The 13,064-nt window shown below is 34.6% G+C and overlaps 1 protein-coding gene across 1 annotated transcript in view; it reads right to left on the bottom strand.

Moving 5' to 3' along the window:
- The window catches only part of TDRD12 (tudor domain containing 12), a 57,117-nt gene that overhangs the window by 9,898 nt on the left and 34,155 nt on the right, over window positions 1-13,064 (bottom strand). Inside the window, exons 18-23 of the mRNA XM_031954381.1 lie at window positions 12,724-12,852; window positions 10,721-10,838; window positions 6,759-6,898; window positions 6,393-6,613; window positions 4,814-4,913; window positions 1,299-1,486 (exon numbers count right to left, since the gene is read on the bottom strand). Of these exons, the coding sequence (XP_031810241.1) occupies window positions 1,299-1,486; window positions 4,814-4,913; window positions 6,393-6,613; window positions 6,759-6,898; window positions 10,721-10,838; window positions 12,724-12,852 (896 nt within the window). The remainder of the gene's footprint in view (window positions 1-1,298; window positions 1,487-4,813; window positions 4,914-6,392; window positions 6,614-6,758; window positions 6,899-10,720; window positions 10,839-12,723; window positions 12,853-13,064) is intronic.

The raw sequence follows: 13,064 nt of genomic DNA on the forward strand, positions 1-13,064 counted from the left end.
CCAACTTAAATAATGAGAAATAAATCCTTGAATTTTGCAAATTTAACCAATGTTCTCAAGTATGTAAAAAGGCCAAAACAAAATAAAAAATGCCTTCTAATTATACTTTACATATTAGTATTTAAGTCAAACTCATAATAATGTTTTAAGTGTCTTTATGCTAAGATACTATTAACATGAAGGTACTAAATATTTTTTATAAAAGTTTTCATTTTTCTAAACAGATGCAAAGTTCCCAATATTCACCTTTGCAAAAACCTGTTCTAATTTTTTCTCCCTCCCTTCCTCTCAATCCCTTCCCATAGACAGCAAGCAATCCAATATAGGTTAAACATGTGCAATTCTTCTAAACTATTTCCTTATTCATCATGCTGTGCAAAAAAAAAAAAAAACAAGCCAATAAACTACCACACCAAAAAGGGTGAAAATACTATACTTTAATCCACATTCAGTCTCCATCACTTTCTTTCTGAATGTAAATGGCTCTTTCCATCCCAAGTCTATGGCAATTGCCCTTGACTCAAAAGACACCAAGTATTAAGTTTTCAGTGTGCTTCATTATTCCTGAATTATTTCCACATCCAGCTGAGTTGGATATATCTACCACTATCAACAACACTTGGTCATTACAGAAAATCGTGCCAATGGCCCCAATGTCTAATGTCCCATTTTTAAAGGTAGTCTTATGCCATATATACTTCATACACTCTTTGAATTCTTTAAATGCAAAATAGGGTTTGTTGCAGTTATAAAGGAGCACAGAGCTGTTTTCATAAGGTTAATGGCTATCAGAGAAATCTTTGCAAAGTCTCTTGCTTTTTTAACTCTTGTCAAGGACACTGCTGACAACAAGCTTTGCTTTCAGAATCGAAATAAATATTACCTCTGTCTTTGGAAGGAGATAATAATCCATTATACTATGGCTTCACATATCACTTGTACAACAACTCTGACTAAAATTTCTTTTCTGAGGCACTACTTCCCTATGTGCTGTCTCTTCCTCCTAAGATGTAAGCAAGTTAGGGACTGTGTCTCACTTTTGCACTTGTGTTCTCAGAACCTCATACATAATTAACACACTTAATCAATGTTTTTTTCATTTGTTCAACATGCAACTGCATCCTATTATAGGAAGGACAGCCAAACACTTCTATTTATTGGCCCACTGCCTAGGACATAATACATTCAAATTTTTTATTTTTATTTTTTTCTACACTGAGCCATTACAGTTTAGATCTCAATTCAAATTTACCACATACTTTTATATTCTATTGAATTTTATATTGAAATCATCTTACCTGTGAAAAACTCCCTTTTCATATAGTCCATACAATGAAAACTTCTCAACTTTTTCAACAGACATTTTATTACTGGATTCCTTAAAATGCTCCTTCATTTCCATATTAAGAACTGCATACAGATCCTTGTGTTTATCAACTATGCGCCCAAAATAGTTTGTAGCATTCACAATATAGAAAGGTATTATCTGAAAGCATAACATAGACTTCAGAAGATCTGACATTACTCTAGTGTGGCCACTCTCTTTACCAATTAAAGTCACAATCCCTTGACGCCTTCAGTAAATGATTTCATAATTCATTTCACTCCTAAAATCACAGGTGCCCCCCCAGTGGCTCATCTGTTGGTGATGAGCATCTCTGGTCATAGCGAGGCTTTTGGAGGGCAGACATAGTCCACTATCAGGTCCGTAAGTGAAGCCTCGGTGGGACCTGTTACAACTTCTGGAAGAGTTTCCAAGAACTCAGGAACATCTGCATGCCACAATGAGGCATCTGAATACGGCTTTAACGGAGGAAAAAAACAAATGTATTAAGTCTTCACTGGAAAATGGAGTAAATGAGAGAATTAAGGTGAAGTGACTTGCACAGCATCCCACAGCTGGTAAATGCCTGGGGCTGGATTTGCTCTCAGGACCTCCTTCAGCACTGCTATTCTACCCACTGCCCCTATCCACTAGTTGCTACAAAAATTGATTAATTCTAAGCAAATGATGTATGTGTGTGAGTATAAATCATATACGGAAATCAATGTCTTTGTAGACTTCGTTTAACTGCAAACTGTGTGAGTGGTGCATTCAACCTTAACTAGTATTCACAGACAATAAAAAGGTTCTTTTAAAAGTTCATTGGAAGATTTCTGCCAATCAATTTCATTTTCTGACAAAATTATTTTAAAAAACCAAAATAAAATCTTATGGACTCAGATACCTATTCATAACAAGAAATATTAATAAAGGTTTCATCATTAGAAGGTAAAATTGACCTCCCAGATTTCACTGAGACCGAGTGGGATGGGACTCTTTCACATGGGTATGCAGAAGTACACTTTAAGCAGAGAGAACAGGGTAAACGAGACAGGAGTAAGTAATGCATACAAAGAACCACAGAAAAATATAATCAGAGCAGAAGGTAGAATGGAGAATATTTTGTGAAGAGCAATAGAAGCAGAAAATGAAAGGATGCTGTCATTGCAACAGACAACAGACCACTTGGGGGTCATCTTTTTGTTTTTGTATCCTCGGTACCTACTGCCTTGCACAACATGTAAGTACTTTAATAAGCCAATTAACTAGGGTTTGTTGGGTACATACTATGTGGCAGACGCTCTTTATTGGTAAGACAAAAAACTTAACTGGGTTGAGTTCAAGAAACAGATCACAAGTCTAGTGCCAAGTCATGACATTATCAGAGATGAGAAGCTTCAGTTAAGCTTGCTGTAATGATAACCTCATGAAATCATGAAAGAATAATGAGAGAAACTCTTACACTGTACCTACTTCTTACTGACAGGGAAACCTGAGTGCTGAGGGAGAAATGATGGAACTGAGATGGGGCAGAGAACAGGAACTCTTGGCCATCCCCTGGATAGCCTCTGTGCTCCCATTTATTTCTGATTCCTTTATTTTATGACTCCAAAGGTCTTTCTATTATCTTTACTTACAGGTTTCCCTAATGCAGATCTAAAAAGCAAAATTTTACTCACCTTATGGAAAACATCTTATTGCTTAAACTATTTTAAAAATTCATTATAAATTGAAGCACTAACAATTCAAACAAAATAAAACCACATATTAAGACACAAAGTCCAGTCTTCTTCAGCCAGACCACTTGCTTATTTGCCTGCTTTTCTTTACCTCTTTTGTACAATATTCTGCATCCCTTTCTCCTATGTTTCCCATTTCTCTTTGGTCTCTTTCCTGGTACAGAACCATTTTGCTAGTTTGATGTACTGTGGTTTGCTCAACTATTCCCCTAAACCTTGGACATTTAAATTGCTTCTGGGTTTTGGGTTTTGTTTTGTTTTGTTTTTTTGCTTCTACATTTTTTTTTAACTAAAATACATTTATGTGTGCTTAAGGTGTTTATAAATACTATTTCACCCTCTGAAAAAATATACAGGAAGGTGAGGAGAGGCAGAAGTAACCACAGTGTCTTCATATGTGTGACAATCTGGACACAGTCTAACATACTTTAAGGTTCTAAAGTGAACTCTAAGTCAGCCTCAATCAATTCATATTTTACTTGTGGTCTTCTGTCATTAAGAACCATTTCTGGACTGAAAACAACAGAAAAAAAATCAGTAAATTAAAATCCAAAATGAAGGGTCAAGAGGGAACGGACTACCTTGGTGAGCCACCTACATCCTGATGCTTAGAAGAGTTGACAGAAGAGCTGGCTGAGCCCCAACCTGTGATCACTAACAATATAAGACTATGAGACAGTGACTTGGGAATCAGACAAATCTGAATGTGTCCATTTTTAAAATGGGAAAAACAGAATCTGAAACTATAGTCCAGTGAATCTGAATTCAATTCATGGGAAAATTTTGGACTCTTATCATTAAAGGAGTAATTGGTGACATTATTACTAGAGAAAGTTCCTCAACAGAAGCTTTCTCTTCTATACTCATGTATTCTCAGGTATGGTTTAAAAAAAAAAAACAAAAAACACCACCACCCAAAAACCTGGCAAACACATTTAGCTAAAGATGAAGTAAGGGCAGTTAGGTGACTCAGCAAGATAAAGCACCACCTCCAGTCAGGAGGACGTGAATTTAAATCCAGCCTCAGACACTTACTGCTGTGTGACTCTGGGAAAATCACTTACCCCTAACTGCCTTAAAAAAAAATGCAGTCACCATCAAGATGCCCTCAAGTACAGGTCAGCAATCAACAAGCATTAAGTAATTGTTTGCTATGGGCTGGGCACTGTGTTAAGTCCTAAGGACACAAAGGAAAAGTAAAAACACCTCCTCTTCTCAAGGAGGACTCAGATTCTAATGGAGTATACAATATGTGTATTCCCAGACAAAAAGACAAAGTAGATGCAAGGTAAACCTTAGAGGAGAAGAAAAGGAGAGAGGGAAGAGCAGGAAGCATGGAAGGATTGAGGAGAGAAGACAGGGAGAGAGACATAGAGTTGCCTTAGTAAGTTAGAGAATCAAAAAAGAAGAGGAACATATCAGGAAAGGAAGTTATCCAAAAAAAGAATTTTTTAAAATCATTGGCAAATAAAGTTTTTAAAATTGTTGTTGCGTAGTTGTTTCAGTCATGTCTGACTCTTTACACCATTTGGGGTTTTCCTGACCAAGACACTGAAGTGGTTTGCCATTTCCTTCTCCAGCTCATTTTACAGATGAGGAAACTGACAAAAAGAGGATTAAGTGACTTGCCCAAAGTCACACAGCTAGTAAGTGTCTGAGACTGGATTTGAATTTACAGCCTCCTGACTTTAGGACCAGTACTCTATCCACTATGTCACCAAACTTGCCTAAATGAAGTTCTTAAACTTACTTTAACATATCCAGTTGTTGACAGATTTTGGTCAGATAATTTTCTTGGCATGTCTATTTCTGGGTTAATATGATGTCGATCTGGACATATCCTTTTATCTCTGAAAAAAAAGATTTATATTCTTTAAATATAGAACAAAAGCAATTATATGAGCATATAAATGCCACTTGGAATAATTAATTGGGATCACAAGAGAGTAAAATATTTGTTTCAAAACCATTTAAAATAGGTAATCATATCAGATATCTTCAAAGAAATGACAAGTCTACAAAGAAGATTGTTACCTAGTAGGAACATTTGTAATTATTTATGAGAAAATTTCAGGAATAAAACTGCTTTGTTCCATTTCTGAACATTCTAGAATCTGCGATTTTTTGCTGACCAAATCTTCATTTCCTCTCCAGACAAGCATCTTAACCTCTGAGTCTCTTGTATTACCATCTTTAAAAATTGCATCATAGTAGTTACTTATCTACTCACAGGTTTACTTTTAGAACAGATCAAGATAAATAATGACTGAAAGCAAACTACCCAATGTACTAACAATCAAAGACGCTAATGGTAACGGTTATCTCTACAAACTCTACTTATTGAAACATCAGAAAAATATCGATAAAGATGAATGAAATAGGATGCATCTAAGATCCTTGAAATGTTCAGCATTATTATGGAAATGAGAAGGAACTAAAACCTAACCAGCTACTTTGATCTTAAAATTATCCACAGTGTATGTATAATAAGTTAATATCTACTAAGTATTAGTTTAAGGGCTTTACTAGTATCTCCTTTAAATTTATAGATTTCATGCTATGAGTGAATTGAACTACATCCTAGTCCAGTTAAGACTCCTTTTAAATGACCCTTACAATATAATTTGTATTCAGAAAAAAAGGCAAAATAAATTCATTAATGTAGTTGAAACCTATCCATCGTCAATCTCCAACTGTTGGTTCAAATACAAATCAAGATTTTCAGAACTCAAACAAGTATCTCATGTCATCTATGACAAATATCTCTGAAATTAATCTACCACCCATTTTCCTCAGACTTTAAGACTCTTAAGCCCCGAGATTGTCATTTATATTTTAAAATACCAAGTTGAATGAATGTTTTTTTTTTTTTTAAACAGAATCAGGGGTGAAAGGGGAGGGACCCTACAAGAAACGAAAAATAATCTTCCAGTCACAATGCAAAAAAAGAAAAATGATGGTCTCTTATCTCCCAGGCATGTAATTTCTGATATGCTTTGTGGGTTATTAATCTTTTGGGGGAGATGGGAAGTGGAGGGGTGGGGTGATCAGGATTAAGTGACTTGCCCGGGGCACAGAGACAGTAAGTGTTTGAGGCCAGATTAGAATTTAGGTAGTCCTGACTCTGGGGCTGGTGCTCTATCCATGATGATCTATGAGTTGTAAATCTTGAAATGTGCCACAAAATTATTATCTAAATTAAAAATGATCCTTTCTCTAACTTTACAATTACACATTAAAAACTATATATCTCATTTCTGAATGTAATTATCTGATATACAGAGAATAATTAGGAAAATTGGTCTTTACTAAAATGTGATTCATCTTACTTGCAAAAACCAGAAACCTTAAGACAATGACAAAGAGGTCTTCTGAGTTTTTTATCTTCCTTAGCTTCTAAAACGCCTGCAGTGAAATCACATAACTCTGGAGGAATTTTAGCATCTGTTCGTTCCAAATAACGTAATACACCAACTGCACAGCATGCACTTCTTTCTGTCAGTAACAAGACAGATTTTGCCCTTTTATTTCCTTGTTCTGAAGAAGCACCCTTAAAATTAAAAAAGACAAGATCAAAAAGCTAAAGTTAAGTTTAATTTGGATTAGTCTCAATTATGGTACCCTACTATTTTTAAATGTATCATTTTTTAAGGTAAATAATAATATCCAAAGGTTACATTAAAAGTGATTCAAACCTGTTCAATTAAACTTTGGAAATTATCAGACATGCAATATAAACGCCCTCCAAAAATTTTTGGAGAACCAGGAAAACTAAAATGAATCACACAAGTTGCATCGGTTATTGCCAGAGGAGGTATGCAGTCATCAGTTAAAACTGAAAAGAAAAGAAAACACAAAGAGTTATAAAAATGATAGAAATACTGCATTTTAAAATAGTTTACATTTTCCCATTCTTTAAAAAAATTCTTTACATAGATTTTTATATACCAAGAAATCTCTCTTATCCAAGTTTTCCTGATTCTTTTCTACCAATTTGCAAATTTCCCTGAATCTCAAAATGTCCTTTCTACCCAGTGTAAAGCCAGGCCAATCATATTTTATATCATTTCTACTGGTTTTGTATTTTCTTTTTTTTTTAAATACTATCTTATTTCCAACATTCACCCTTGCAAAACATTGTGTTCCAAATTTTTCTTCCTCTCCCCTAGCCAAGACAGAAAGCAATCCAATATAGACTAAATATGTGCAATTTTTCTAAATAAATTTCTATTTTCCTCATGCTGCACAAGAAAAATCAGATAAAAAAACCAAACAAAACAAACAATGACTAACAAAAAAAAAAAAGGGTGAAATATTATATACTATAATTTTGTCTCCATGGTTCTCTCTCTGGATGTGGATGGCACATTCCAAAACAAGCCTACTGAATTGCCTTGAATCACCTCATTTTTGAAAAGAGCCAAAAATCATCATAGCTGATCATCACATATTCTTGTGGCTATGTACAATGTTCTCTTGGTCCTATTCATATCACTTAGCATCACTTTATCTCTCTTTTCAGGTTTTTCTGAAATCAGCCTGATCATCTTTACTTACATACATCAAAAATATTCCATTGCATGCATATATCATAACTTATTCAGCCATTCCTAAGAACATCCACTCAATTTCCAGTTCCTTGCCACTACAAAAAGATCTGCTATAAACATTTTTGCACAAGTGGGTCCTTTTCCCTCTGTTTTGATTTCTTTGGGATACACACCTAGTAGAAACACTGTTGGATCAAAGGTATGCAGTTTGACAGGCCTTTGGACATAGTTTCAAATTGATTTCCAGAACAGTTGAATTGTTTCATAACTCCACCAAAAATGTATTAGTGTCCCAGTTTTCCCATATCCCCTGAAACATTTATCACTATCTTTTCCTATCATCTTAGTCATTCTGAGGTAAGAGAAATGGTATAGCAGAGCTGTTTTAATTTGCCTTTTTCCAATCAAAAGTAATTTAGAGGACCTTTTCGTATGACTAGAAATGGTTTCAATTTCTTCACATGAAAATTGTCTATTTATATCCTTTCACCATTTATCAATAGAGGAATGGTTTGTATTCTTTTAAATTTGAGTCAATTTTCTCTTTTTTAAAAATTTTTTATAATTGAGGCCTTTATGAGAAACACTGGCTGCAAAAAATTTTTTCCCAGCTTTCTACTTCCCTTCTAATTTTGGCTTCAAAAACTTTGAAATTTAATTTAATCAAAAGTTTAATTTTGTATTTTCTTGTTCTTTCTTTTCTTTCACACAGTTAGGAAGTGTTAAGTGTCTCAGATTTGAACCCAACTCCTCCTGACTTCAGGGCCGGCACTTTATCCACTGCATCATCTAGCTGTCCCCTGTATTTTCAATCATATTTTCTAGTTACTTACTCTGAAAGCATGTAAACTCCTAGACCTAGTACAGTGTCTAGCATATAGGAGATAATGAATAATTATTACTGATGGATGCAATGTTACAGGAGTTTTTCTTATCTTTAAAACTAAACCCCTAAAATGATGGCTAAATCTACAATTTTATTTAAAGGGAGGTTTCTTAACCTTTTTTGTGTCCTAGACATCTTATTAATCTAGTAAAGACATTTTACTTTAGACATTTTTCATAATAGTTTTTAAATACAAAAAAATAAAAAATGTAATCAAATTAATTAACTAGAATTAAATAAGCACCTAGTGTGTGCCAGGTACTGTGAAAGCTCGGGAGATATAAGGAAAGGCAAAAATATTGTAAGCTCCTTGAGAACAGGGACTGTGATCTAGTAGGAGAGTCAATATTCAAATAATTGTATAGAAAAAAATAGATATATAGATTAAGATGAATTGGAAGTAGAAGGCATTGAGATTAGGATACATTGATTGGTAAAGATTTATCTCCAAAGATCGGACTTTAGCTGAGACTTGAAGGAAGCTAGGGAAACTAAGAGTCAAAGGAGCAAAGAAGGATTGGAATTCAAGGTAAGGGGACCATCCAATGAAAACATTCCATTAGGAGATGGAGTGTTGTATGTAAGAACAGTGAAAAATCAGAGTCTGTGGGCAGGGTAAAGTGTGGGCCAGGCTATGAAAGGCTTTAAAAATTCAAACAGAGGACTTATTATTTGATTCTGAAAGTGATCTAGAGCCTAAATAAATGGGAGCTGACATGGTCAGACTTAGGATTTAGGAAGGTCAATCTAACAGCTGAATTAACTATGGAATGGAGTGGGTAAAGACTTATGGGAAACCAATTAACTAACTATTCCAGAGTTTAGGTATGAAGTGATGACGACAGAGTCAGAAGAGAGAAAAGGAGATGTCAGGAAACAGACTGGATATGGGAATGAGGAAGTCGAGGACAGCCCATGGGTGGAGAGTCTGGGTAACTGGGGTGTCGTGCCTTCAACAGTAACAGGGAAGTTATCTAGGGAGAACGTAGGGAGAGGAAGAAGAGGAAAGGGAGGAGGGGGAGGAGAAAGGAGGAGGAGGAAGGGGAGGGTGTCTGTTAGGCAGCTAGAGATGCCACAGAGAAGTTAGTGCTAGACAAAGGGGTCTGAAAGAGACCCTGCAGCCACAGAGATCACCTGGTGCAACAGGCCAGAGGAAGGAGAATGTCCACGGCAGTCCTGGAGACATCCATGGTTAACAGTGGAGACCTAGACGAAGATCCAGCAAGAGAGACAGAGGGGAGCAGTTAGAAGGGAGGGAGAAGTCCAGGAGAGAGCCACCAATGTCATTAAACTTTAGAATAGAAATGAGTGCGAGTTAAGGAGGACGACTAGGAAAAAGCCATTGGATTTGGAGGAGAACAGGAGAAGCCAGACTGCAAAGAGGAGAATAAGAGGGAAGGAAGCAAGGCACATATGGCAGACAGCCTTCCTGGGAGTCGGGTAACAAATGGGCTAAGAAATGTAGGATTGTAGCTTGCCAGGCTGGACAGATCAACTGAGGTTTTTCTGAAGATGGGGAAGACATGACTGTATTTTTAGGTAGTAGCTAGAAAGTAGTTCTAAAAAGGAGCTGAGGTCATAGACCCCCTCAAGTCCATCCACAGACTACTTTAAAGGAAAGGTATCCACTGAGCCCAGTTTAAGAACCCCTGGTCTATAGAATATAACTTTTTGATCACAACATTTGAAGGCTTCTCAAACTTCTCATTTGTTTCAGGACAGGTCTATTTGTTGACCATATTAAGTTTGCAGCTCCAAGTCTTAAGTTTTATAAAAAATAAACCTTCATTTTAGAAACATAATCAAGAACATCACCTTTTTTTTATTATTATAGCTTTTTATTTACAAGTTACATGCATGGGTAATTTTTCAGCATTGATCCTTGCAAAACCTTCTGTTCCAACTTTTCCCTTCCTTCTCCCCACTCCCTCCTCCAGATGGCAGGTAGACCAATACATGTTAAATATGTTAAAGTATATGTTAAATACAATATATGTATACATATCCATACAGTTATTTTGCTGCACAAGAAAAATCAGACTTAGAAATAAGATAAAATTAACCTGAGAAAGAAATCAAAAATGCAAGCAGACAAAGCAGAGGGATTGGAAATGCTATGTTGAGAACATCACATATTTTGAAGCGGTGATAAAAATTTCTTCATAAAAGCATCAAGACATGGTTCTATTATACCTTCTTTACAAATAAAAACAAAACTTACCCAATACAATTTGAGAGCCAAGACTTAACTTCTTTTTCCACTGCTCTAATACATTTTTAAAATTAGCTGCAATTTCGGTGTGCATTTTCAAGCAAAATATTGAACTGCTTTCTACTACCTGAAGAAATAAAAAAAAATTAGTAAAGTATATAATTTCAATAAGTATAAATACAAAAATTCAAGAAAGTATAAACTATACCTATTAATCATTTCAGTACAATCAACAAGAATTAATGAGATAGTCTCATTTATCTAGAATTTCTTAAGAATTATTTAACCAACTAAATTTACAAGGGACACAGTCTATAAAACCTTTAACATTATAGAAAATCTTTTTTGGGGGAAATGGACATCTTTATAGTTTCTTTTTCAAGTTCAGAATAACACATATTACTTTAATTTTTCTTGATAATTTAATCTTCATTATGATCAATAATAAGTCTACTGTGATAAATATAACATGGTAAATACTCTTCCAGATAGCAAAAATTTGCCCCTACATAAACTACATAAAATAACCCTAAACTGTTGTACTTTTTATACTTCTTTTCCATGTTTTATATAAATCTTTTGATACCAAAGAGTCTCTAAAACATATCAAAGAGTCATCAGTATAACTGCTAGGTAATTAAGTTTTTAGTTTACACAGCCACAAAGTAAGGACAGTTAGGTGAAGCAGTAGATAAAGAGAATGAAGTCTGAAGTCAAGAAGACTCATTTTCCACAAGCTCAAATTTGGCCTCAGATGTTTATTAGTTGTGTGACCCTGATCAAGTCACTTAACCCTGTTAGCCTCATCTGTAAAATAGGATGACAAGAGTCACACATGAAAAAACTGTACAACAAGACAAAAAAAAAAAAAAAGGTAATGAGAAAATAAATGAACTGTCTTCGGTAACTGGCTTCCAAAGAATCAGTCTGTGCAGTTTTTTCTTAGATCTTCCAATTATGTTCTGCAAAATTACAATGAAAGCTAAGGTCATCCTTAGGGATGATTGGGACTAGGATACTGACCTGCTGAAATGTCTTGTCACACGGCTGTGACATGGTCCAGCAGTCATATAGTTCAGTGACTTTATATAGAGTAAGTATGTTAGAAATTTAAGTCACATTATTTCCTATAGTGACAGGAATTGAAATTATTGTATCTAATACAATTGTGTTAATAGTTCAAGACCACTGTACTTATATAAGATCACAACATTTATACCTGTGGTTTATGGTTTATATTATACAGTCTGAATTGCCTTACCACCAATAAGCCTGTTAAGGAATCCTGTTATGGGGGAAAAAAATCTTTAGTCTAGAAGACAAAAATTAAGTATGTTGTTGGACTTGAGGGTGGGGGTGGGGGAAAGCTCCTGGTTTGTATTAGGGGTAACAATATATTAGCAAAGAGAGAAAAGAATGATCCAGAGATTGGGAGTAGAGGAATTTATCAGATCATATGGAATGAAAAAGTAACTGCGAGGGGACTGGGATGAGCTTAGAAAATCAGTAAGACTTCTTAGCTAATTTGTAATTTATTATTTTAATATTGCCTTAATTGGTGGAAAGTAATTTTGTATTTTAAATAGCTAATTGTATATTGTACCTGTACTCAAAAAAGATTTGATGGGAAAGGGATATAACAGGATGGGGAAAAAAGAAAAACTATAGACCTGAAGTCAAAAATCTTTGGGAAGAAATATTCTATTCCTTTGGATCATGGCAGCAGAAAATTTCTTGAGAGAGAAAAGAATTTTTTGTAAAACCAGATTCTCAGTTCTAGAACCAAATATGTAATAAATATAAATTGTGTTATTTTATTATTATTTATTCTCTGTCACAACTTAGAAGATATATGAGAATCAATATCTGATTTTGACCCTTTCTTTAACTCATCATTCTTGAAGCCTGTTTACCTGGTCTAAATTCTCAGGATTAGACTCATTTTTAGATGGAAGCATAGGCAACTATCTTTTGAGACCATATCACATTTCTCTTTTACTAGTAATTCTTACCTTACAAACTATTTCTGCTTCAGCCACATTACTTGTGAATATCAAGGTCTTCTGAGCATGACTTGGACTGAAATCAAGCATCCGAAGTAATGTTGAAGTTTTTTCACAGTCTAGACAAAGTTGTACTATCTAGTAATAGAAAAAAAAGGTTAACTGCAATTTCCAAATATTTGTATTTCTTCTGGTTTTTTTTTTTATTGGTGGCATTTTGATGAAATCAAATGGATGAAACTGTCTAATTTAATACTTATAGAATAGAATGATTCTAAAGTGTCAAACTCTTAAAAATATATCTCAAAGTATATTAAAATTTTAGAATTAATATCTTCTAAAATGGTTAC

The sequence above is a fragment of the Sarcophilus harrisii genome, chromosome 2, assembly GCF_902635505.1.
Source record: "Sarcophilus harrisii chromosome 2, mSarHar1.11, whole genome shotgun sequence".
Taxonomy (NCBI): Eukaryota; Metazoa; Chordata; class Mammalia; order Dasyuromorphia; family Dasyuridae; genus Sarcophilus; species Sarcophilus harrisii.